Source organism: Acinonyx jubatus, chromosome D4 (genome assembly GCF_027475565.1).
Source record: "Acinonyx jubatus isolate Ajub_Pintada_27869175 chromosome D4, VMU_Ajub_asm_v1.0, whole genome shotgun sequence".
NCBI classification, from domain to species: domain Eukaryota; kingdom Metazoa; phylum Chordata; class Mammalia; order Carnivora; family Felidae; genus Acinonyx; species Acinonyx jubatus.
Window position 1 is genome coordinate 33,268,712 of NC_069391.1, and position 27,319 is coordinate 33,296,030.

General features: G+C 48.1%; 1 protein-coding gene across 1 annotated transcript in view; it reads left to right on the forward strand.

The window, feature by feature from the left end:
* GABBR2 (gamma-aminobutyric acid type B receptor subunit 2) overlaps positions 1 to 26,344 on the forward strand; it is a 348,681-nt gene extending 322,337 nt beyond the window's left edge. Inside the window, exons 14-19 of the mRNA XM_027039527.2 lie at positions 7,497 to 7,607; positions 11,986 to 12,210; positions 14,337 to 14,519; positions 17,062 to 17,191; positions 20,977 to 21,094; positions 23,731 to 26,344. Coding sequence (XP_026895328.1) covers positions 7,497 to 7,607; positions 11,986 to 12,210; positions 14,337 to 14,519; positions 17,062 to 17,191; positions 20,977 to 21,094; positions 23,731 to 23,896 — 933 coding nt within the window. The 3' untranslated portion in view covers positions 23,897 to 26,344. The remainder of the gene's footprint in view (positions 1 to 7,496; positions 7,608 to 11,985; positions 12,211 to 14,336; positions 14,520 to 17,061; positions 17,192 to 20,976; positions 21,095 to 23,730) is intronic.
* The last annotated feature ends 975 nt before the right edge of the window (positions 26,345 to 27,319 follow it).

Sequence of the window (27,319 nt, forward strand, 5' to 3'; positions counted from 1 at the left end):
AACCCTGGGAAGTTGCAGATGAGCAAATCATGGCTCAGAAAGGCTTAGGGATGTGTTTAAAGTCACATAGCTGGCAAGTGATGGACCTGGGGTCTGAACCCAGGGCCCTTTTCCGTCCTTGCCCAGACTTCCTTGATGAGACTCCCTCACCATTTCCCCCAGAAGAGGAATTCACCTGCCTTCCCAGGAAAAGAAAAGCATCTCAGGATTCTGAAATGCAGCCCATGAAGGCCAGACACCCTCCCCTCCCCTCCCCTCACCACACACATTCAAATTCACATTGATATATATACATATACTCTCCTCTAGTAGAAAAAAACACCAATTTTACTATGTATTTCAAAAATCAACTTTGAAATTAAAAAAAGGAGAAGAGGAAGAAGAAGGAGGAGGAGAAGGAGGTGGAGAGGAAGAGGAGGGGGAGAAGAAGGGGGGGAGGGAAAGGAGGAGGAGGAGGAGGCAGAGAGGAAGCAGCAGCAGCAGCAGCAGGAATGGCCCAGTGAAAAAGTTCTGAAAGCCAGCTTCTGGGAGCTGGTCAGAAGGTAGAAGGCACCCCTCCTTCAAAGAAGCACAGGCTGAGTAGGGCTTGGGAACCTGAGCCACTCACAGCAGTGGCAGGCATAAAAGGTCCAAGGGACCAAGAGCCCCGTGGTCACAGGTGAAGCATATGGCTCCCTTCACTCCCACCATCCAGAACCCCCACCCCAACCTCCCTGCCCAGACTTGAAACCCTGGCCGGCCCCACGCAGGACACACAGAAGCCCAGTGTGGTTGAGATCTGTTCCAGGGTCAGAACATACAGACAAGCTGTGTCAGGTCTGTGCTGGTACTAAGCTATCACTCAGTGTCAGGGGTGTGTGAGTGACAAGAGAATCTGGATTTTTGACCAAAGATCTGCTAAGCTGAGGACCAAACGTCACTCTGTTGTCTAAGATCCTTTAAGGCCTCACTGCCCAGAAGGCGGTCCCTGGACCAGCAGCATCAGGGTCACCTGGGAGCTGCTTGGAAATGCAGCATCCTGAGCTGCAGCCAGACCTCCCGCCCCCATCTGCACTTTAACAAGCTCCCTGGGTGGTTTGTGTGCACAGCATGGAGTAAAAAGCAGTGTCAGCCCCTCACTTACTACCCGCCAGCCACGCTGGCCTCCTCTTGCTCCCTAAAACATGCCAAAGTCTTTGACATTTCAGATCTTTCCTACCTGTTGTTCCCCCTCTCAGGAATGCTCTCCCCCTACGTGCTCACATGGCTGCTCTTTCTCACCCTTCAGGCCCTCAGACTAAATGTCACCACTTCAGAAAAGCCTTCCTGGACTACCTGACCTGCAGTCGGTGCCCCCCTTGGCACTTTTCTTTGGCTGCGCTGATCACCGTTCTGTTCGCAGCTGCACTGTGTGGTTTGCGCTCGCTAGAGTGACCACTCCAAGAAGGCAAGCGCCCTGCCGGCGTCTATACCTGGACCCGGCGTGGAGCATAGTCCATGGCACACAGCAGGCACACGAGACTGAGTCGATTCTGAATGAGTGAGTGTAGAACAAATACAGTCATGAAATATAGGACAAATGTAGTCATCCCTCAATGTGCGCAGGCTCACATTAACTGCACCATAAGTTAACCCTTGGACTCGCTTTGCACCTGGGAAACTGAGGTCTCCAGAAGGGTGGGGCGTGCCAGACGCTCACCCAGCAAGTCTATGGTAGAGCGAGACCAAAGCCTTTGGCCTTTCAGGACTCACCACCTCCACCCCTGCCCGACTCCCTGCCTGTCCGTTTGTGCGGCCTGACAAAGCAGGATGTTTGCAGGGGCCACTGACCTACATTGTGAGTAATTGCATTATGCAGAGGGACTCTCGGGCCAGCTGCTCTCCTTTTGCTGCACAGATGGGGGAGGCTTTCCCGGGCAGCTTCTGCAGGCCTCCTGCCGAGCAGCGGTCGGACCAGGAGTCAGGTGTGAGCCCTTCCAGCCTCTGGCCCTCACGGACAGGCGTGGCCTCTCTGCTGGGCACCGCACCCTGTCAGGCAGGAAGAGCATTTTATCAGCTTGCATTCCACTCCCAGCGCCAAAGCACAGCCTTCACAGAGCTCCGGGGGCTTCAGAGGAGGCCGCTATTGAATGTTCAGCGGTTAAGTCATTCCTCCCACAAACAGCACCTCACAGTTTATACAGCAGGGTTATAGGATTATACATACCCACTGTCTCCTTGGAATGTGATGTGGTGCTTGTGAGAGGCAGGGCAGGCTGGGAAGAGCATCTGGTGAGGGAGGAAAGAAAAGTGACTGGTTCGGGAGGTAGACAGACCTGGGGTAGAACCCAGCTCCAACAGGTACTAGCTAGAAATTTGGGGCAAGTTCTTTCATCTTTCTGTGCCTCGGTTTTCTCATCTGCAAAATAGATACAACACTTTGTTGGAGGCTTCAACAAGACAACATATGGAGACCTCACAGCTTAGTACCTAGCACGCTGCTGTCACCCGTGACAAGAGAACTGGGTGTTCTTAGGGTGCCTGTTACTGGGTGAGGTCAACTCACTCCCCCTCTGAGGCTGCTTCTCGTGGAATCGTCCTGATCTTACTAGAATGGAAGAGCCCTGAGGACAGGGCTTTTGTCAGCCCTGGTTACTGCTGTATTCCCCCCTGCCCAGAACAGTACCTAGCAGGTGGTAGTGCTTTATAGTTGTGTGTTGAATGAATGAATGATTACTTAGGTAATTGCCCAGGTGGACAGCAAGTAAGGAAGAAAAATAGAGGAAAAAAAGCAATTTGAAAGCTCTTGTAGGCTATTCAGCCATGGAAATTGATTTAGACCAGTCGAAATGCTGTGTAGTGCCCAAAAGTATGGAGAAGCAAGATTGCAATCCTGGCTTAGACCCTTATACGAGATCGCAGCATGGCATCTGCAGGGGGTAATGCCCTGTGATCGCTGGCCCTGGACTGCATGACAGGCCCACGCTGGGAGTGTGGATGAGTATAGGGCCAGATAGGCCTGGGTCCTCCCGCCCCACCTTTCCCAATATCCCCTACCCTCCCACAGCACTCCCACTGCGGGGAACTGGCGGGGGGGGGGGGGGGGGGGGCGGTCCTCCAAGGTGCCTGGAAATCTGGCCTCCTGTAAGACCACTGGGTGCTTTCTTAAGTAACCCAGGATGCTGCTTCCGGCTTTGCGGCCCCACCGAGCCACAAAAGTAGCTCTGTGTCCTCAGCAGAGGGTGTTCCACGGCGCCGGTCCAGACCCTCCACGCTGGTCTTGGATGCCCTCTAGTGGCACTTTGGTATATGACAAATCCAAGTAAGGGCTCAGCTGGTGGCGCCTTTCCACACCCCCACCATCCTTCCTCCCCCAACATCCCACCCTTTGCATCATCAAATGCGTCTCTCCCCATGTGTGTGACTGTTCAGACCACTCTGAAGTCAAGTCCCAGGCATGATTAGAATCGATCAGAGAAGAAAAGGCATGGCTTTTACAGTTGGCTTTGAGATTCAGTACAGGGGTACTGACTATTCAAACTCCCCACCCCCTGGCCCCAGGAGTACATGAACCTCATCACTCCTAAAACCACCCAACCCCTGCCACTCTTATCCATGTACAGTGTGAACAGACATGGGGTTGTGTGAGGATGATGTTAATGACCAGGAGATTTTTGTGGCTTACTTCTGGTTTGCACCTTTGCACTAGCTCACCCTCAAGACCACTGACTTCTCTGAACTCTTGACTGGCCCTTGATTTTTTTGCCGCGCTCCCACCTCTGCAGTGGTGGCTGTGCTTAAGTTTATTGAGATGGGTAAGGGACTAAAAAACCAGATGTAGGGATTAGGATTTCAGGATGGGGAGCATGGAGGGGGTGGGAGTGGGCAGGCTACTGGCAAGTTAAAAGGTAACCTGGCTAGAATGTCAGCTGCAGAAGGAAGAAGACAGAGCTAGCAGCAGTTTGATAAGAACTACCTAATGGAGTCTTAGTCAACCGTAAGGAACATATGAATCACCAGTGGAAGGTAGTTGTTTAGAAAGCCAAGGATATGTGGAGCAAGGGCATAGGCAGACTCGCTTAGGACCACCACCTGGAGTGCTGAGCTCGATTACAGGCCTATAGATCAATGATGAACTTGAGCAGTTTGAAGGACCAGGTCGTCTCGTGGCAGGAGGTGATGTGTACCTTCACAGCAGCTCTTTCCTCCTGAGGAAGGGTGTGCGGACTCAAGAAGAGAGCTTGGGATTATTCTGAGGACCCCAGAGGAAAGGCAAGGACCAATGGGTGGAAGTACTGGTGGAGAAGGTTCTGGTTCAGTAAATGAGCTGTGTAACCACTCACCAAGAGTGGGAGGGGGCTCTCTGTCACTGGGGATATAAGAGCCAGACAACCATTCTTGGCCTCCCACGAATAGAGTTTTCATAACATTGAACAATGGTGTATGACAGCATCAGTCCTTTATACACAAAGAATCTAAGAGTCTGTCATAAATTATTGCCTTTCATTGGAGAACAACAGATACTATCATCATTAATGGGTTTGCTATTCATGCATGACCGTAATGGGCCTGTGCTACTGCATTCTGATGTCTGCTTGGTTGTCAGACATTAGAGAAACCCAAGTTTCACTGTTATAAGTCACTGGTGACCTTGGGACCAGCTCCTTTCTCAGTCTCCTCAATTAAACAGTGAAAGTAAATTAGGAAACCCCCATTACCCTTACTAGAATCCAGCCCAGCTCCTGGGCAGGTAGCAGTAGAGGGGAAATTTCTAGCCTGGCAACTCTGACTGTGGTTCCTGGAGATCACCTCCTGGGTTGGCTCTCACTAGTGCCCACGGCTGCCACTGCAGAGGCCTCAGGGATCCATTCCAGCCTATGTGTGGACTCAATGACCATGGAACCAGAGTCTGAGCTAAGGCTTTCTGTGGCTTGAGAAAACAAAAGGAAAATCAAGCTTAAGAGAGGATGCGGCTGGATGATCTGGTTACAAAATGGCCTTAGTGCGCCATCATTTCCCAAATCACAGGAGTCCAGGCCATTGCCTGCCTCAAAGGCCAGGCCTAGAGAGCAGGGCCAAGAGAAATAAGTTTCCCATTCCTGGTTACCTAAGGCCTGCTTTCCACATCCCTGGATCCCACCAAAGTGCTCCTTCTTCCTGGTGAGTGACCCTGGGGATGCCTACCTCTTCTTCTCAGGCATGTGGCTTTACTCCGGGCCTCAACAGGACAACTTCATCCTGGACACAGTTCTTTGATGAGATACCCTCAGTGTATATCTGTTCCAAAGGCAAATAGATTCACAAATACATCTTCAACTTTACTTAGTAAATTTGTTGTTTGGATGTAGAGATCCTAAAACTATTTTGTATCTATTTAGCATTGAGCAAATGAGTGACTATTGTGATATTGTGGAAAACCAGAGATCTCACTGCAAGAAGAGAAGGACGCAAATACGGAATGGGAAGAAGAGTCCCGTGGTGTAGGATTTTATCTCTATCTATCTATAAACAGATGGTAGAGATATAGGGATAGCTACATAGAATGATGACGGATGGATGGATGGATGGATGGATGGATGGATGGGTGGATAGATGGATGGATAAGTAGGATGGATAGATAGATAGATAGATAGATAGATAGATAGATAGATAGAGGAAGGAAGGAAGTAATGATACCCTAGGAACAGTGAGCACATCTGGTGCCCAGATCTTGGTTTCTAAATATCATTCTCCACTAAAAAGAACCAAGACTCCTCAGAGAAATGACTGATCCTAGGCTGGGGAAAGGAAAGCACAAAAAAGTGCAAGTCCTTGGTGTTCTGAGAAGTGGTAAAGTGCTCCAAAAAATTATGGGGATGTATTGAAAAAACACATGAAGCTGTATGAAGGAGCCAGTTTCCCACTGGCCAGATCTCGGAAAATTTGAGCAATCAAAATGAATGATAGTAAGGATCATAAAGCACTGAATGAAAAATTAACCCTTAAATGCATACTGACCTACATAAATAAATGGAAGGAAAAGTAAGATCTTGTTTACAGTGGCATGCCAAGTATTTAAATAAAACGATGAGTTAGAAAGTCACCATTTTGCAGCCACCAGAGGAACATGACTCAGGTAGAAACCATCACTGGATGCTGAAACCACTGGGTTGATGATGGGGAACCGGGATACTCACACAGTCTCAAAGTATCTCCCACAGATTATTTATTAATTACAAGAGGGAAATGGTACCTTTGAAGTGGAGAGATCTGGCAGACATCACCTGAATCAAATGATCACAGTAACATCACCAATAACGGGACTAAGTGCCATCAAGTGCCTCTGATGTGAATCTCCAAAGAGGGAAAAACATCACTTTACATAGGATTCCTGCCATGAATGCATAACCCGAATCCGATTATGAAAACACATTCGGACAAACCCAAATTGAAGGACATTCTACAAAATAGCTAAACTGGATTCTTCAGAAATACCAATGACATAAAAGACCAAAGTAGGATGAGAAATTGTTGAAGATTAAAGGAGACTAAAGACATGACAAGTAAATGCAGGACCCAGTCCCAGATTGGATCCTGCTTTGGAAAAGCCACAATTGTCTTAAAGGATATTATTATTGAGCCAATTGGCAAAATTTGAAAACTGATAGTATGTTAGATAATATACTGTATCAGTGTTAAATTTCCTCAATTTGGTAAGTATATGTGGTTATGTAAGAGAGTCTCCTCATCCTTAGGAAATACTTGCTGTATATTTAGGTCAGGATGTCTGTAACTTACTCTTGAACGGTTCAGAAAAAAATATGTAGAATATATATATATTTTTCGTTCTCTGGGTGTGTTTTTCTCCTTTTTCCACCATGTGGCTGATTATTTCCCAGAGATTGCCAGCTAAAATTGTTCAGAGAGAGAACACATTTGGGTAAGATCCTCTCCACCATCCCTTTTCAAGCAGAGCACTTTGTACTAGGAAACCTCGTAAGTCTTTGACCAGACTCTGGATTGGCAGCTGTAAGTCAGGTACCCACACTTTGACCTATCAGCTTTGGCCCAGGATAGGTCATGTGGTATATAACATGGCTGCTACCACTGCTCCCTCACTCAGGGTGATGGGCAAAAAGGTCTCCTTCTTCTGGCCTAGCCAGTAGTTACGGGGGTTAATCCCAAAGACACCTGAAGGCCTCTTCACATAACTGTGTGCCTCATTCTCACCTTCACTCTTTCAACAAACATTACAGATGTATGCTCTGGGCCTGGTCCTATGCTAAGTACTAGAGGCACAGGAAGTGACCCACTCCCTACCTTCAGGACATCTGAGTCAAGTTTGAAAGGCATGAAGAACAGATGACTAGAGTGCAGGGCTGAATCATGACCAACAAACAGAAGGCAGCCTCATGGGAACACAGAAGAGGGGCCCAAAAGGCCTCCTGGGCAAGGGATTGGCTATGGCTCACGGGAGGGAAAATGGCCATCAGATGGGGCCCTGGCTGCTGGAAGGGTGCCCAGTGCCATCCCTGGGTTTCTGTTTTCTCTTTGCACAGCCGGACCCAGCAGGACGGGACATCTCCATCCGCCCTCTCCTGGAGCACTGTGAGAACACCCATATGACCATCTGGCTTGGCATCGTCTATGCCTACAAGGGGCTTCTCATGGTAGGTGCGGAGCAGAAGGCAGAGGTTGGGGGATGCTTCTCTGTCAGAGCTCTCTCTCCCAGGTGCCTCTGTGAACATAAAAATAAACAGAGCCCCCAGGACTAAGCACTTAACTGTCTGCCAGGCCCGGCGTCTGCCACGTGTTACCTCAGTTCCCACAACAGCCCTCTGAGATAGGTGCAGACAGTGCCGAGAAGGCTGAAGCTTGGTTTGCCCGAGGTCGCTCAGCTAGTAAGTAGCAGATTCAAGAGCTTAACCACAGAGTAACCCCAAAACTTGTGAGTGTGCCTCACGGCGGCCACCATACCACTCCCGGAACAACGGTCGGTCAACATCTACCACGCATTCACATCCCACATTTTACTGGATTCTCTCAAAGTCTGTGGGAGGTGAGTGGAGTCATCCTCATCTTATGTAGATGAGGAAAGTCAGGCTCACAGAGGTTAAAGGGCGCCTGGTAACCTCCAACCTCTGAACCCAGTACTCCTTCCACTCCACCCAACTGTTGGCGTCAAAGGTCACATACCAAGCCCACCAGACACATCTGGAACGATTTGAAAAGGACAGCCGCACCCCCACCTTATCCCAGCTTGACCCCTGAATCTTCTCTCCACATCCTGTGCAAACCATGCCTCCACTGAAATCCCTCCAGTGACAGGAAACCAGGTACCATACCCTCCTTAGGTCTTTGTACAGGAAAGTTAAGTCACCATCCGTATAGTCACCATCTGTATATAAGTCGCCTCTGTATAGCTTCCACTTAGAGACCAAGAATGAAGCCCTCTCCAAAGGTCAGGTAAACCAGGTTTTCTTGTATTGCTCAAACGTATCCTGCTGCTCCAGAGAACTGTTACTGAGGGGCCACACCAGAGAAGCATATACTAGGCAACCCTAGGCAAAGATTGTCCCCAACTTCATACTAGTTGAGACCAGTTTCCATAGGGATTCTTTGAAGATCACTGGGCTGCAATCTGGGCCCCACAAGGTAATGACCCTGAAGGTGTCCCCAGGAGGTGCCCGGAGTGGAACTGGGACTTGGAGGCTGGCCAACAGCCCTGCGCTTGGAGAAGGACACTCAGGAGACATGGTCACTAGAGCTGTCAGAGACAGTGGCATGGACCGGAAGGCAGATCCATCATTAGTGGGCAAAGTTGCCAGAAGGCAGCTTTCGAGTCCACATTAAAGAAGGATTTTGTCCAACAGAGCAGTGTCTGCAGATGTGGTGGCGCCCCCTAGGAAGGAAGTGCTCCCTGTCACAGGAAGCATGGTGGTACCTATGACTTGAGACCCCTAGCACTTGCTGAATAAAGAGAGTGAAACCAGACTCTCCAGGATGCCTCCGGCTCCATGTTCCCTGATCCTGAGACACTGTGAAATTAGATTATGCTGAATCCGATTGACTCTTTAAACTGGATTTATCTGTAACGTTTTGACCATCCATTATCTTCTCCACCTACTTGCAAAAGTGGCTGGAGATGACTATATCTCTTCCAGTGAAGCTATTAGCTTCAGTCAGATCGTGTCAATAAAAGCTGTATTTGGCAGCACAAGTGCTTTACTGTTTCCAGTGTATGCACAGAATAACCCACAGCCCTCCTGGCCCTTAGGGTCTGTGACTAAAATTCTACCCACCCCCCAGGTCCTCCTGCTCTGAAACCACAGCATTTCAAGGCTGGAAAGAGTGTTCCCAGCCCTGCAGGCCCACTCTCCTGTCAGATGTTTCAGGACTCCTGGCCCCTAGTGCGCATCCCCAACAAGTTTTGTTCACTCACTGCTTCCACACCTCTAGTGATGGGGACCTCACCCACTCAAAGTGGCCTGTGCCACCCAGGGATGATGTATTAGTGCCCTGTGGCTGCAGTAACAAATTACCACAAATGGGTAAACACAGAGTGGCTTAAAACAACACACATTATTCTCTCACAGTTCTGGAAGCCAGGAGTCTAAAACCAAGGTTGAGTTGTGCCCCCTCCAGAGGCTCCAGGGAAAATGCTTCCTTGCCTCTTCCCAGCAGCTGATGGCTCCAGGCATTCCTTGGCTTGGGGCTCCATCACTCTGTCTCCACCTCCATCTTCACATGGCCCTCTCTCTTTTCCAGGTCTTTCCTCTGTGTGTCTCTTACAATGACACTTATCATTTGATTTATGGCCTACCTAGATAATCCAGGATGATCTCATCTCAGGACCCTTAATTATATTTGCAAGGACCCCTTCTCCAAATATTCAGTCTCCGTGAATTAGGATATAGACATGTCTTTTAGGGCCACTGTTCAACCCACTATAAATGGGTTATTTTTCTAGAAGGTTCTTCTCTATCTTCAGCTAAAATCTGCCTTGATGTAACTTGTGCCCATGAACCCTCATTCTACTCCTTAAAGGCCTAAGAACAAGTTACTGTTTCCTCCCAACAGTCTTCAGAGATTTGCAGCCAACCACCAGGTCCCCAGACTCGCCCACATTTTACGACTGGTAGAGACTCTTGTGATGGTGCAGTGGGCCCCCAGACAGGTCAGTGAGGCTCGTCCGGCCTGTGATTCTTCCCTGGAAGAAGTGGACCGCAGAGCCCAGCCAGCATAGGCACTGTGGGACTGAAGGGCCCACACACGAAGGAACTAGCACAAAGCAGACTTTCAACAGCGTTGGATTCTTTCCCTCACTCAGCATCTGCTTCCTGGGCTTCTCGCTCCCCCATTTTAAAAGGAATCTTTAAAAAACAAATAGGTCTGGGGGTGCCTGGATGGCTCACCTGATGGAACATGCAACTCTTATAGGTTTGGGCCCCAAGTGTGTGTGTAGAGATCACTGAAAAATAAATGAATAAATGAATAAATAAATAAATAAATAAATAAATAAATAAATAAATAAATAAAATTATAGGTAGATAGATAGATAAGTAAATAAATAAATTGGTCTGTGAGATAACACATTTAGAGAAAAGGAGAGGAAAGCAGCCATGGTTGTATAAATAATACCAATTACAAAATGACTTTTAACTTACCCTTGTACAGGACACTTTGGTTTGCAAAATGCTTTGTGCAGCACTACAGTCATCTTCTCATTTCATCTGGATACAAACCCTGTGAGGTGGTATTATTATTATTCCCATTTCACGATAGTGAAACTGAGGCCCTGAGAGATGAAGTGACTTGCCCCAAATCACAGAGCCAATGGAGAGTAGCAGATTCCAGATCCTCCGGCCTTGTGCCCAGCTGCCCTCCACTACATGGCATTTTGCTGCTGCCGTATTAAGTCAAACCTGAAAACAGAAGCCCTCAGGGTGGTATTAAGTGGCCGTGCAGTTTTGGATGCCCTGAGCTGCGATGATGAGGTCAGAGGAAAGAGGGGCCTTTGGGGAAAGTCCTCTTGGAAGGGCCTGGACTACAGCTGAAGGCCCTGAACAGTCAGCAGTCTTGGTCAGCTCTCCACCCAGCCCCCCGCCCACACCACCATTCTGCTGGGCATTCCGGCTGCACTTCCTCCACAACCTTCCCTCCCCTTAGACCACCCAGGAAGGCTAAGGCTTAGATCACACTGAACCTCTACCTTGTCCATTTCTGTTGGGAGATATACTGGTTAGGAGTAGAGCTGCAAGTGACAGAAAAGATAGTTTCTTAAGAGATGGTTAACGTCCTTCTTCAGATAAGCAATCTAGGATTGGTGGGGGGCTCCCAGAATCTCAGCTCCTTGGATCTTGTGGCTCCCCCATCTTTATCATACAACTCCCACGTCTTGGTCTAAGATGACTGTTGTGGTCTAAGATGGCTTCTCAGGCTCCACCCACCATACTCCACTCCTACTAGGAAGGAGGAAAAGGAACACCGTTTCCCTTAATAGACACTTCCCAGAACTTGTACACACCACATCCACCTACGTGGTGCTGTCCTGAACCTATCATACACCACACCTAGCTCCAAGGACAGTTAGGAAATGTAATCTCCATTCTGAGTGACTTTGTGCATCGGGAGGTAAATAGAAGTCCCAGACACAGGTGCTCTGGCTTGTTTAGCGGTAAAAAAAGACAGGACTGAACTTCTAGAAACATAGTCCACTTTTGCCACTGTTTTACTGTGTGGCCTTGGACAAGCCTCTTCCTCCTCTCTGGGCCTCAGTGTTTGCTCTAGAGTGAGGGGAGGCGGTCGAGATCCCAATTGGAAACCCTTCCCACCACCGCCTCCTGTATGTGAACTGTGGTGGGGCGAAGGAGAACCAGATGCTCTGACACCCCCAGTCTGCATTTCCTCAGCAGGACTCCACCTGGGGCCACCAGTGGAGACTGAGGGTGACATCCAGAAGGCCTGGCCCTGACCCCCCTTCTCAGAGTGGCAGGTGTGTGCCACCATGTGATAATGATGACTTCCCCTTTCTGCTCACCATTTCAGTTGTTCGGTTGCTTCCTGGCTTGGGAGACGCGTAACGTCAGCATCCCTGCCCTCAACGACAGCAAGTACATTGGGATGAGTGTCTACAACGTGGGGATCATGTGTATCATCGGGGCCGCCGTCTCCTTCCTGACCCGAGACCAGCCCAACGTGCAGTTCTGCATCGTCGCCTTGGTCATCATCTTCTGCAGCACCATCACCCTCTGCCTGGTGTTTGTGCCCAAGGTACGGCCCGCCCTCTGCACCCTGCACAGAGGGGACACCTGGCCTCCTCCGCCTTCTGGCAGTTTTATGCTTTCTGTACTTGTTATGATCATGGAAAGTTTGGAAAATGCAAACAAGTAAAGACCAGATTTTCCAGAAATCTCACAGAGTCGCATCACCCAAGAATAATCACTGTTTAATGTTTTGTTTTAGTTTTTCTTTTTACTAAAAACTACATAATTTTTATGCGTTTCCTCCCAGGATTTTTTTAATAAGTGTTTCTTTTTTTTTTTTTTTTTAATGTTTCATTTATTTTTGAGACGGGGGGAGGGGCAGAGAGAGAGGGAGACACAGAATCCGAAGCAGGCTCCAGGCTCTGAGCTGTCAGCACAGAGCCCGATGTGGGGCTCTAACTCAGGAACCACGAAATCGTGAGCTGAGCTGAAGTTGGACACTTAACCAACTGAGCCACCCAGGTGCCCCCCTTCCAGTCTTTTTTAAATGGTTAGGCAGTGATGCTTTTCCCATTAGGGCTGCGATGATAGCTCACATATCATTTTGTAGTTTGCCTTTTTCACTGTTAATGTCTCCTGTGCATTTTCTCACAGCATAACCACCATTGACGGGGGATACCCCGTGTCTTCTTATCTGCTTGATTCCCTTATTGATGAGCATTACAGTCATTTCCAGATTTTTTTTATATTATAAATTAACTTTTTTCTACATAACACACGATCCCCATTTCTGGCTACTCCCTTCAGATAGAGTCGCAGAAGTAGCGTTAGTGGGTAAAAAGGAATAACCACTTTGAACAGCCACTTACATTTTCCATTCATCAGAAGCACTGATCTTGAAGACCAGCCTGAGAGATGTTTCTCAAACCTTATCCTTCCCATCAGCAGGCAGGTGAACCAGAGGCCTTGGTGTTTTGGGAGCCCCTGCAGTTGGCTGGTCTCAGCATCAGAAAAGAAGGGGAAATAGAGAGGGTAGAAGGAATTATTGGCCTGAGTAGGGGAGGGAGAATGGGGTGAAAAGAGATCACTCGGGGTCCATTGTCCCCCAGACAGACTGCCCATGGCACCTCCATCCAGTCAGTCCCAGAGCAGTGTTTTCCCTGGAACACTGATGCCGTATATGCCTTCTTTCTCTGGTTGTCAAGGCTCCAACCCAATGCTAAGATCTCTCTGCCTACACTCTGACATCCTCTCCTTCCAGTCAAAGATGCCAGATGGCTCCAAGCCCAGCCCTGACCATGTCACTCTCCTCTGTTACCCTCAACAACTCCTCATTGCCCCTCTGGCTCCAGAATCAAGTCCCCAATATGGGCTGCCTTTCAGGAACTTTGGGTCTCCTCCAGTTTCTCCTAAGAACCCTGTCCACCATCCAAACTGTCCTCCATAAGCACCCTGAGTCCCAGGCCCCCCCTGCATTTGCATATGCCTCTTCTTCCCCTGGAACTCCCTTTCCTCACCGTCCCTCAGGCTCTCCACAGCCCAGCCCAGGCCCACAGCACTCACAGCCCAGCCTGCCCTGGATACTTCCGGCCTCTGGACCATGGGGTCCTGACAGACAGGGGCCACACCTCCCTCAGTCCTGGCTGTCTGGTGCAGGCCCAGAGCCAGACTCAAACCAGAAATGTTTCTTGAATAAATGAGTAAGACCGGGATCAAGAGCGGCCTTTTTTCTTATATAACAACACTTTTGTCCATGACAGAACTAGTCACCAGTCTGTCCTCAACACTCATCAATGGTTCTAAAAAGCAGAAGGCTTCATTTGCCTCCATCCATTGTCTTCCAACGTCATCCTCAGGGTTATTTTCCATGTGAAACGAAGCCTAAGGCAGAGTACGGCTCAGCTGGAATCAGGCCTAGGGGTGGGCTCTGCAGGGGGTTCGGGATGCAGGTGGCCTCGGTCAGGAGACCAGACTTCTGCTGACAAGGAAAGAAACAGACTCGACGAGGGAGGGGGGTGGGGCTGCCCAAGGTCACACACCAGCGAGTGGCAGAGATGAGCCTGAACCCAGGGCTCCGGGCTCCCAGCCTGTGTCTGTGCTGCCTCCAATGCAGGACCTGCTGTGGCGGAGGGGATGGGACACCGGGGAGGAGGACCCCGGGGTTCTCCTTTCAGTCATCCCTTGTCCTTCCAGCTCATCACTCTGAGAACAAACCCAGATGCAGCAACCCAGAACAGGCGATTCCAGTTCACTCAGAATCAGAAGAAGGAAGATTCAAAAACGTCCACCTCAGTCACCAGCGTGAACCAAGCAAGCACATCCCGCCTAGAGGGCCTGCAGTCTGAAAACCATCGCCTGCGAATGAAAATCACAGAGGTACCTCCCTCAGCACTGGCAGCCAGGGCCCCAGCCTCCCGGTCTCGTCCCTCTGCCCCAGAGTAGGGCCTCTCAGGGCTGCCGCTCCTGACCTCGCCCCCTCTGGACACCCCCTTGCATCAGGCTGTGCAGTCCCAGGTGCTGGAGTTACGGCCACCAGAACCAGGGGGGACATAAACTAGACATAGGCAGTTTGTCAGAATCCCCTGGCCCAGGCTCATGGAGTCCAGCAGTGCCCCGATTCAAGGCATCCTCAGAAAGAAAGGAGTTCTTAGAGATTTGTGAGCTCCAGATTATAGGAGCTTCCTAAGTGTGTGGGGACCACCCCCCTTAATTTGTCACTCTCCAAACCCAGTAACCACCCTCATTTATATGAGGTACAGCGAGACAGGAAGGTGTGAAGAGAAATTTTTCAGACAGGAGAGTTTGCTGTAGCATATCTCACTGTTGTCCTGAGGGTCCTTAACTGGTCCTTCAGTATTCCAGAGAGGCCAGAACTAGAATCCTTTGTGCCCAAGCCGGACCTCAAATTCTGGATTTTCTATACCTGGGAGGGGAGACCAAATTACCTTCCCCTTCTGCACACGTCTCTTTGGGTCCATGTGTATGACTGGCCCATGGTCTGCGGGCTGTGTGTTTCATAGAGAACTCCTCATTCAATGAGTGGAACAGGGAAGAAATAAGGGCAAGTGTGTTGGTCAGGATACTTGCTAAGTTGCTGTAACAGAGACCCCAAAATGAAGCGACCCAAAGAAAATATTTCTCTGTCACATAATGGTCGTGAGGAGATTGGCCCAGGTTGGCAGGAAGCTCTGCCTCCATGGCCTTGGCTGGATGAGGTTTGTTCACTCTTCCTGTCCGCCATTCCCCAAGGCATATTCCTCACCAGTACAGTTAAAACCGAGTGGAAGGCAGGTCCTGTCCTCAGTCGCAGGAAGGGAAGAGGAAGTCCACACAAGGGATAAGCAAGTGATACAAAAATTTGTACAATGTTGGTTCTGCTCCAGTTGCCTTGGCAAGAACTTACATGATCACACTTAGACACAGGGGACGCTGGGAAATGTAGTCTCTAGCTGGACATTCGTGAGGAAGAAGGGAGACATAGGGTTGTCCGATGAGATATGGGATGCCCAGTTAAATTTGAATTTCAGACAACCAATGGTATTTTTAGTATAAGGATGGCCCATACAATAGTTGGGATATACTTACAGTAAAAAAAATGATTCATTGTTACCTGGAAATCAAATGTGACTGGGCATTCTGTATTTGCCTTTGCTAGATCTAGTAGCCTTTTGGGGGGCTCACCTTAGTCTGTCACAAAGATCCATTACACAGTTGTCTGTGCATCGAAAGGTGACTGCTTTAGAAGGGATAGCCCATTTGCCACCAGAGCAAAGTAGGAAAGGATTCTGCCCCTCAAAGCCCATTGCTGGTTCTGTGTTACTATCAGATCTCCCTGTGCCTGGAACTACCATATCTTGACATTTGACTTTTACTGGCACACTCCAGCAATAGAGTTCACCCACTTCAGGAAACGTGAAACCAAAGCCACTGTCAAAAGCCCTAAAATGTTGGGTTGTTTTTCCTGAAATCGAATCACAATCTGGCTTCCTTTGATCCTAGCCCTGCTGTTTGAGTCACACAGAAGAAGGTATCTCTCTCCTTCTCCACAGGAAAATGTATTTAAAAATTAATGGCCGTGCTCTTGACATCAGGACAACACTTTACTGTTTGTAACTTTCTCTTCCTTATACTATAGTAAGATGCCTGCTGCCTTCCCCAGCTACCACCCCACAACACACACACACACACACACACACACACACACACCAGGCTTCTCAAGGGCTGAACTGCCCCAGGGCTTGCATCTGATTTTCCTATAACCTGAAAGCCCCTGCAGTCCATCCTCTGGAGGAACCACTACTGGCCTGACCTTCTGTGTCAGTGTGAGACCCACAGCTAACCAACCGTAGATCTGCCCTCCCCTACAGGGGTCTTGCTAGGTACCAATAACAATAATTATAGTAATATCATTGTAGTAGCACGCTACCCTTATTATGTGTCAAGGACTGGGCTAAACTTTAAATGCATCATCTGATTTAATCTCCACAATAACCACAAGAGGTAGCTACTGTTATTACCCCATTCTACAGATGAAGGAGTTGAGACTCAGTTCTCACAAGCCAGTACACAGGCAGTAAAGGGCAGCTCTGAGTTTGCCTCCAGGCCTGTCCACCTTCAGAGCCTGTGCTCTGACACTCTCCTGCCCTGCGTCCCTGGGCTTGCCCAGCTGCTCCATCATGATGGGCACAAGCCTACACTGAACACGTGGTTGCAAAGCCCATTCCCCCTCCCTCCCCATCACAGTTTCACCTGCAGCAACAGCCCTCAGGGGCCCTCCGCATCTCTTCCCCAGCATGCGGCGCGTCTCTGGCTCTCAGTGCCCTCCTGAAGGCAGCCTGAGGCCCAGTCCCACGACCCTGTGAGCCGGGGAAGGGACTGGGCCAGGGGCTCTGACTCAGCTAGAACCTTTGTCTTCTAGCTGGATAAAGACTTGGAAGAGGTCACGATGCAGCTGCAAGACACCCCAGAAAAGACCACCTACATCAAACAGAACCACTACCAAGAACTCAACGACATCCTCAACCTTGGGAACTTCACTGAGAGCACAGGTAGGAGGAGACGGGGCCCCTGGAATGTGGGGATCTGGGTATCAGACACCAGCTGTCCACCTTCCACTTTACAGATGAAGAAACTGAGGCTCAGAGAAGGGGTGAGGCTGATGTGAAGCCACACGGGCAGAGTGGCAGCATCTGGAACCCACAGCTCAGTGTCCAGCCTAGAGCGGGGGCTTCTGTTTCTCAGTCTCTTGGGTTCCAGTGGCACACGTACATGACATGGCCAGCATTCACAGTGTTCTGACTGGTGGCACGTTGTTCCTAATGAATAGTTTGCCTTACTTCTCCCAGCAACGTTTCGGTTTCGGATGTGCTGTCTCAATATATAGGAAAGGAATGGTCAGTAAGATCTGACCTGACATTCAATCTCCCCAACCACTTGGGAAATGCAAGCCAAAATAACACAATGCAGTCTTTACCTACATTTCAGCAACATTTCCAAAGATCACCAGTGCTGTTAAGAGTGTGTGGAAATAGGCATTCTCCTGCAATGTTTTGGAAGTCAGTCTGGCACATCCAAATGTTAGATGCTAAACCTCCTGATTAACAAGACCACTAGCAAGATCTTGCCCCTGGGAAGTACTCCCACGTGGGCAAAGATGTATACACATGATGTTCATCCCAACATTATTTGTAGGTGAGAAACACTGGAATTAAATGTTTATCATTTAGGGTGGTTTCGTTAGTGATGATACAACTAAACAAGGCACATAATACAACTATTAGAAAGTGGGGCGAATCTATTTGTGCAAATATGGAGAGATCCCCAAGTGAAAATAGCAAGATGAAGGCCAGCATTATGGTACACATAAATGCACACACACACGCACGTGTGTACGCGTGTGTGTTAAGTGCATTTTTAAAAAGGTTTGGGAGAACAAACACTGAATTAACAGTCTCCACCTGTGTGAAGGGAACAGTATGTGCATAGTGAGAAAGGATTCTTCTTACATTTCATTTAATATACTTCTCTATTGTTTGCATCTTGTCATTAGCATTGATTCACTAATTTGCTATAAAATTATTTTTTAAATCAATGAAAAATCTTTACTTTCTTTTTTGTTTTTGTTATAGTTTCCTTTATTATTACATAAGTAATAGCATTCTTATTATAAAATCAAATTATAAAATTTTTACTATGTAAGATGTTGATTACAAAAAAAGTTTAAATTGAGATTAGTAGCAGGTAAATTGAAAGAATAAAACTTACTGGGGCACCTGGGTGGCTCAGTTGGTTGCACATCTGACTTCAGCTCAGGTCATGGTCTCACAGTTCATGAGTTTGAGCCCCACGTTGGGCTCTGTGCTAACAAACAGCTCAGAGCCTGGAGCCTGCTTCAGATTCTGTATCTCTCTCTCTCTCTCTCTCTCTCTCTCTCCCCCTCTCCTGCTCATGCTCTGCCCCTCTCTGTCTCTCAAAAATAAATAAATTTTAAAAAAGTTTTTTTAAAAGAATAAAAATTACTCATAGTAATTTTTGTATCTGGAAATGTGGGCATTTTAAATTAATGAAAGGAAAGGAATTATTCAATAAATTTAATTGGGACAAGTGGATAGCCATCTGGAAAGGAGTAAAGTTAAATCTCTACCTCACACCTTACATATAAAAGATTTAAATGTAAAAAGTGAAACCATGAAAGAACTAAAAGAAACCATAGGAAATTTTTTTTAATAATCTCAGATAGGGGAAGGTCTTTCTCAGTTTGAGGCAAAACCCAGAAACCACAAAAGAAAAAGTTGATAAATTTAACTACAAAAAAAATTTTTTTAACAACACAAAAAGCATAAGTAACCAAAAATTCAAACAAACTAAGCCAAAAAATATTGTAACTCAAGTAATGAGCTTATTGTCTTATATATAAAGAGAAATTTTATATACTTTATATAAAGTATATATAATTATATGCAAATTAATAAGAAAAAGACCAACAACACAAAACAAAATGGGCAAAGACAGTTCTCACAGAAGGAAGTGCAAGAGATTCATATGCTTATGAAAAGATTCTCAATCTCACTCCTTATTAAAAGAATGCAAATAACATCTTTAGTGAGATACCATTTTCACCAGTAAGACTGGCAAAGACAAGAGATTAAAAAGTTGCAGAGAGTCTGAGGAAACAGTCGAGGAAATGGGCATTCTCAAACATGGCTGGTCGAAATAGAAATTGATCTGATCCAGTGGTTCCACTTTTGGAATTTACCCTAAGAATGTGCAGTCAACTGTCATTATTCATGGGGATTATGTTTGATAAAGCTGCTGTGAACCATGAATTAATTGGTGAACACTGAACCACTGCTCCCCGGGGAAATAGGTCCCCAGGGCTAGCTAGGTTCCTGCAAGGCTCTCTCAGTTTGGCATTTTGGCCAACCAATCAGTACATAATTTTGTTATACATGTGTTTCTGTTTGAAGACCTCTTATTTAATATATATTGTTGATTCATTAACATTGACCTCCTGGTAAGCAGCACTAGAACGCATGTCTGAATGAAGATCATCTAACCCGCGGATTTTCTCCATCAGACACATCACAGCCTTCTTGTGCGTAGGCATGCATTCTAGTGCTGTCGACCATAAGGTTGGGGTTCATGTTCCAACACAGTGTGTGTCAGCAAATGACTGCGAAAGCATTACAGGTATTGGTTTGGGGTTACAAATTACTTTTAGTGAGTAGGCGAGTTCGCAAATACAGAATCCATGAATAAGGAGGATCCACTGCACTCACGTGGGGCACAATGACATTCACTAAGTTTGCTCACTGTAGACAAAATAAAAACCAGTGCTCCTCCAGATCCCTCAAGTTGGGGACCCAGGTTTTTATGTTTTGTATTTCTTTAAATCTCCCTGGGTCGTTCTGAAGCAGAGGGCTGAAAGCATCCATATCATCACATTTTGTGGCTTCACAGTATTTCTTTGAATGGAGACCCCATACATACATGAGTATATAACTAATCCATTATAACTGGAAAAATTCAGATTAGTTCCAACTTTTTTATATTATAAACAATGCTGACTTGAACATCCTGTGTATAACTGCACACATAACCTTCATCATTTCCTTCGGATAACTCCCAGAAGTAAAAATTCTGAGTAAAAGATATGCACGATTTTTAGTGTTCGATGCTTAGTGCCCCCCAGAAAGATTATGCCAATTTACACTCCCACCAGCAGTTTACTCTTCCCAATCTTTGGCAATCTTATGGATATATATTTTCCCTTGGAGGGTTTTTTCCTTTGTTATTATATCCCTAGGCACCAGTGAAAAAGGACTTTACATTAAAAACTCTCATTTCCAAGTTAGGTTGCCTACATTGGTTGACTTGATTTCCCCCCTTTTTTCTTGGAGAAAAGAAATCCCCCAAGACACCATTTCTATCCCTGGATGGAAGCTTCTAGGCTCACTGCCCTGGTCCTGGAAGAGCCACTGCAGAAACCATAGCTCTGGAAGGATAATGGGCTCTTTGCTATTCTCTCTCCTTGGGCACCATCCTAAAAAGCTTGCATTTTTTAAAAATTTGTTTAACATTTATTTATTTTTGAGAGAGAGAGAGAGAGAGCGTGCATGAGCAGGGAAGAGGCAGAAAGAGGGGGAGACACAGAATCTGAAGCAGGCTCCAGGCACAGAGCCCAACACGGGGCTCAAACATACAAACTGTGAGATCATGACTTGAGCCGAAGTCAAAAGCTTAATTGACTGAGCCACCCAGGCGCCCGAAAGATCGCATTTCTTAAAAAATGAAGTTAACAGAATGTGTTGTGATATTGTTGTTTTACATTCAGATGGGGGAAAGGCCATTTTAAAAAATCACCTCGATCAAAATCCCCAGCTACAGTGGAACACAACAGAGCCCTCGCGAACATGCAAAGATCCTATAGAAGATATAAACTCCCCAGAACAGTAAGTACTTTCTCCCTGAGAACTATTGTGGAAGAGTACATTACTCCTGCACAGCAATCTCAATCTGCACCACATTTTCTCATGCATCATTTTATTTGAACTCCACAGCAATCCCATGATGCAGGTCAAATTACAATGCTCATTTTACAGATGAGAAAACATATTCAGAAAGGGAAGGTGACTTGTGAAAGCTCACCCAGTTTCTAAGTGCAGGAGATAGGATTTGAACCCGGGTCTGTCCACCATCAAACCTGCTGTAGCACACTGCCTTTGTTATGTATAAAACTTAACCTTGCTAAATGCACTGACTCCACAAGTGTTTACCGAGATCTACTGTGTGTCAGACATAGAAATGAAGAAAACGGACAAAAATCCCTTCCTTTGTGGAATTTATGTTCTATCTGGTGACAAAATAACTTCATTTAAAAAGCAAAGTCATAGGTGCTTTGGAGGAAAATAAAGTAGGGAAAGAGGTTGGGGGTCATAATCTTACAGAGAGCCATCAGGGAAGATTCAGTGAGCTGACATGTAAGCAAAGACCTACCTGGACATTTCCATCAGTTTTGTTCCCACTGGCCGTTGTTAGTTCTTCCTTGCTTACAGCAGCTTGGAAGCAGAGATTAGAAATGTCAGCACTGAAATGTGGTCCCTGGGAAGTGACAACCAGCAAAGACAGCCAAATCACCAAGTGTAGTGTAACTCAAGGACGTTTCGTTCTAGAGACAATAGCCTCTCAACCCAGTTAGCTCCAAGGCCTGACTGGCTAACACTCCAGAATAATTCCTGATGATTATATGGCAGTCATCAGTGGTTTACTTGTTAGTTCCCTCCACTGGAGTGTAAGCACCTTGGGGATAAGGTATGAGTCCCTCCCGTGTCCCTTGGACTGAATGCAGGTTCTGGCACTGAGTAGGTTTTCAGCACGTGTCTGTTGAGTGAATGCCAGTGTAAACAGGATCCCACCAGATAGCAAAATGCCATGGCTCTGAGAGGCACAGACAGATGCCCACCTTGCCCAGCCAGACAGATGCAGCCCTTCCCAGGTGCCCGGGGAGGACACCATTTTCCCACGTCACAGTTGATTCCTCAGCTCCCCTTTTCCTGGTCTCTTTGTCAGCACCCTCTTGCCTTAAGGAATAGATCGTAGCTCAGGTTACAGAGGTTCAACTTGAATTTCAAAAGGAAATCTCCAACACACTGGCCTCATGAGCACCTGTGAAGGGTCCTTGGTAGAGCTCTCCAATGAACAAGTCCTTTGGGAGTGTGGGGACAGCACTGCCTCTGTCCCCATCCGTCTCAGGAGCCCATCGGTGCCACACATGCACACTAGGGGCACGCCTGTTGGGATGAGGTGGCCCCACATGAGTTGATTTGCCTCCCTCACAAAGCACTGTGGTTTCCCAGAAGCAGGAGACCCATCTTCCCCAGTTCTGGCTTTGTTTCCACGAGCAAGTTACAGAAACCCTGTCCACTTCCCTCGTCGTTATAATGGGAATAGCAATACTTCTACCTACTGGGTTTCTGTGAAGATCTGGGGGATGGGGGGCTCTCACCCTGAGCAGTCAGGCACTGAGGACACAAGGAGGCCTAAGGATGCCAAGAATTCAGCTTCCCAGGTACCAGGGGGAACCGCACAAGACACGGTTAAGGTGACTTACTGCCCGGGGTAGACTCTGATGAGAAGCGGGCCAGGAGAGAGTGGCAGTGAGAAGGGAGTCAGAAGGCTGTCGCCTTTCCCCTGCTGCCAGCAGTCACACACCACCCCTGGCTCCCAGGGGTCTTCTGGCTGTGCTTCTGGAAATTTACCCAGAATTCTGGGAGCTCAGGGGAAGAAGGAGCTTGCTCAGAAGACTTTAAACTGGATATTGAAGGGAAAACAGTAAACAGTTCATCACAGCAGGAGGTGGAGAAAGTATTCCAGGCTGGGGAAAGAGCATGTGCAGAGGCAAGGAAGGGTGGCCATAAGCAGTGTTTTAGGGGAAAGTAGACGCCAGAGGGTTGGGTTTGGGTGGAGAGAGGGTAGAAGTTTCACCTGGAGAATTAGGCAAGAGACAGATCTTAGGCAGCCCTGAATGTCCTCCCCCCGGTTGGAAGGATGACACTAGTCGCCAAAGAAGCTGAAAGAGCAGGAAGGAACCTATCGGAATCAGCCCAGCAAGAAGGGCTGCTGTCCTGAACCAGGCAGGGGCAGAGGAGCCAATGAGGAAGGACAGAGCAGCGAGAAGCCTTTCAGTCCATTTGGAGGCTTGCGAGAGTGAGAACTGTCTGTGTCAGCAGCAAAGCCCGTGAGATGAGCGAACCTTGTTCTTAGGAATCACCGCACACTCAGGAAGGCTGCATCTCCCTTTGCTCACTATCTCCCCGGTTCTTCCCAGGGCAGTCGTTGGCAGGTGTAGGCCTGCACCACATACCTGCTAGATGGGTGAATGGTTAGCTGATGGGACAGGCAGATCTTGGATTCATGAGAACTGTTCTCCTACCATCAGCTTCTTACCCAAAGTGAGTCCACGGAACATTCTGGTGAGCAGCCAGATAGCCTTTACTGAAACTCCTCTCTCCCTTCTTCTCTCTCTCTCCTTTCTCCTCTCTCTCTCTCTCTCTCTCTCTCTCTCCCTCCCTCCCTCTCCCTGCCACAGCATCCAGCGCCGGCTGTCCCTCCAGCTCCCCATCCTCCACCACGCCTACCTCCCGTCCATTGGAGGCGTGGACGCCAGCTGCGTCAGCCCCTGCGTCAGCCCCACCGCCAGCCCCCGCCACAGACATGTGCCACCCTCCTTCCGAGTTATGGTCTCAGGCCTGTAAGGGTGGGAGGCCTGGGGCCGGGGCCTCCCCCATGACAGAACCACACAGAGCAGAGGCTACAGGAACACTGTCAGCTCTGGCTGCAGAGAAGCTGGGCGCCATGGCTGGCCTTGTGGGACTGCTCGATGGCACTCAGGTGGACGGGATGGGGGCACTTGGCACCTGACCTCGCGCCTTATTTGTGAAGTTTTTATTCTTTCACAAAGAAGAGGAATGGAAATGACTTCTTCCTTGATGTCTGCAAAGAAGGAGGAGCTGGGATATTTGAAACTTTGCAAAAAAAAAAAAAAATCCTAGACAAGGAGAGAATCACTTGAACTCCAGCTAGAAGTCACCGAGTGTCCCTGAGCAGCCTTGAGAAGAGGCGAGGAGGGGCTTCCAGAGAAACCGTCTCTGCCTCTGCACACACATCCCTGGCTGTGGCACCCCAGGCCAGCCCTTCTCCCCTCTGGGGAAGGAGGTGGGCAGGGCAGCCGGGTCCCCAGCTGCCAGTCCAGCCAATCCCAGCCTTTCTGGAACAGGGAGTCCGCAGGTGGCCCTAAGGCTGGGGTACGGGAGCAGGCTGACCCGTATGCCTCCCGGTGGGACCTTACTCTCTGGTAAATGCCACACATTAACACAATAACACCCGTTCCGGGACCGTGGGGATTTAGGGCACGTCACTGCAGACCTGCTCTGCACCATTCAGCGACAGTCGGTCATGCACCCACCACGTTGGCCATGTCCTTGTGTTTGTATCAGGTGTTCCAGTAATCAGGGGGACTACCCGAGCTAATCATGGAATGTCTGTTCCCAGCAAACACGCTAAAGAAAGACTGTGCACTTTAACCTCTCATCAGGGCCCAAGGGCTGCCTGGGGTTGGTTTTTTTCCACTGACTTTGTTTCTGACCAAAGTGAATTGGGCATTCTGCTAGAAGACATCCCTGTAGTCGTAGGGAGAGAGTTGCTAGCTGAGGGCTCCCCTTGGCTTCCCGAAGGTGGCCTTGCATTTGGACAGGCCAGGAGCTCCGCCCTCGGGAGTCCTGGGGGTGACCTGTCAGCACACTAGTCCTCTTCATAAGATCATTCTTCCCTTTCAATCGAACCCCAGAGGGCACTGGCCTGGGAGTCAGACAGACCTGGGCTCAAGTCCTCACTCCATGGCTGACTCCCTCCATGACCTTGGGAAAGTCACTAGTGTCTCTCTGAGCCTCAGTTTCCCCTCCCCAACAAATTGGGGTTGAAATAACAACACCCATCCTGCCTACCTCACAGGGTCACTCTGAGGATCAAAACTTGATCTCCTCCAGGAAAGCTTCGTACCAAATGGTGAAGCAGCCCTGACCCATGAGGTATCAGGATGACCACGACCTTTGGCCCTCACGACCACCAGGGGTTTGGCCCAGAGGAGCTCCCAGCATAGCCCCTCTACCAGGATAACCTGGTGGAGAGAGGCTCCCGACGACTTTTGTGACATTCCTAGACAGGTTCATTCTTTGCTAAAGAAAGACCCGAATGACAGCGTCCAGGATATCTGCACAACTGAGCGGTCGCTCACTCCCTAAAGAAACCTAATGGCAGCTTCAACAGGCAGGCAATAATCTCTTCCCAGACCACTGAAGTCAGGAATATACTGCTGTCACCACCAGACTTTGACAAAAGGGCCCACAGGAATCCTACCATCGCCAACATTTCAAAACACCCTCTTTCACGTAGCATAATAGCTTTCCCCTCCCCTTCCCCAGAGAGAGGTTATGGAGGTACTGTAGCTTTTAGGGAAAAAAAAAAAATGTCAACACATCACAGGTCAATTTGAAGTCATTGTCTGTTTAGGCACTAAAAATCGGTGTTGTCACTCACTGTGTATTACCAGTATTTACTTGCTTTCTTGATTTCACCAAAACCAGATTTAATTTAAAGGACCACATTAATTTTTCAAAGGGAAGGAGACAATTCATTGTACATAATGTATACACACACACACACACACACACACACACACACACACACACAAATATACCTGTAGAAATATTATTCCAGCATAGCAGGAAAAAAAAGAAACAAAAGTATTGGACAGTCGGAGGTGAGTGTGTGCGTCCGTAACCCGTTGTGACCCCTGAACGTGCACAGTCTTCTAGGTTAACCCACAAAGTACATTTTCTGTCTTAATGATACTGTAGGTTCACCCATTTTTTTAAATTTCCCTGCAAATAACAAGACCCACAGAAGTGACCCTAGCTATTTAACGGTTCTGTTCTTTTATATGCAGCAAATACACCGTACATTTCTGAAGAGGCTTCAGCCTGAAGGCATTTTCCAATGACGTTAGTGCACAAACGCTTTAAATTAGACTGGAACTGCCAGAATCAAATGTAAATGAGGAATTTCTCGTACCCCTATTGCATGGTATCAATTTTTAATAAATTGTTGCAAATTTGTTTTTATGAATAAAAGGGAAAAAAAACCCACTGTCCTCTTTAATGTCTACTCATCCCCAAATGGGGGTCAGATCTGGTCATATTCCTCTGCTGGCAAACTCAAAGGGACAGTTCAGGTTGCCTCCTCAGCCACCTTCTGCAGAGAGTAATGGAACAGCCCTGCCACCGTGTGCCCCCAGCTGCTGGATCCGAGGGTGGGAACCTGACCTGAGCGGGGCCAGTATGCCCAGTCCCCAGGATATCTCCATGTAGAGAGATTTAGCCATGAAAGAGAAACACGAAGCCAGCATGGAAAGAAACAGGATCAAGAGATGGGTCTCGATGGCGTCTGAGTAGCTGGTCCGCTGTTCCCGAAAGCCGGCAGCACGCTAGGAAGGATTCTCAGTTCTCCAAACAAAACACCCTTTTGCCGAAGTTAGTTCAAGTTCTGTTCCCATCTGTTGCAACCAAAAAGTTCCTATGTAACCTAGAAGCCTTGCTGCTGCCCTAGCCATAACTGCCCTCCAGGCCTGACAGCCTGTGCTTTGGAACCCATTCTCCTTCCATCCTCATCACCTGCCTCCCCACTTAAAGAATGCACTTCCTAGGGGCGCCTGGGTGGCGCAGTCGGTTAAGCGTCCGACTTCAGCCAGGTCACGATCTCGCGGTCCGTGAGTTCGAGCCCCGTGTCAGGCTCTGGGCTGATGGCTCAGAGCCTGGAGCCTGGTTCCGATTCTGTGTCTCCCTCTCTCTCTGCCCCTCCCCCGTTCATGCTCTGTCTCTCTCTGTCCCAAAAATAAATAAATAAACGTTAAAAAAAAAAAAAAAGAAAATTTTTAAAAAAGAATGCACTTCCTGCACTATGCTGGGCCCTCAGCCTACAGCCCCACCTCAGATCCCACCATCCTTCAACGTCCCATCCAAAACACCCTCCTAGATCCCTCGATGTGAGATCCTCTCTTCCTATTTTCTGTGTTCAGGACGCTCTCCCCCTCTCACGGCACTGGGTACATGCTCATGCTGGCC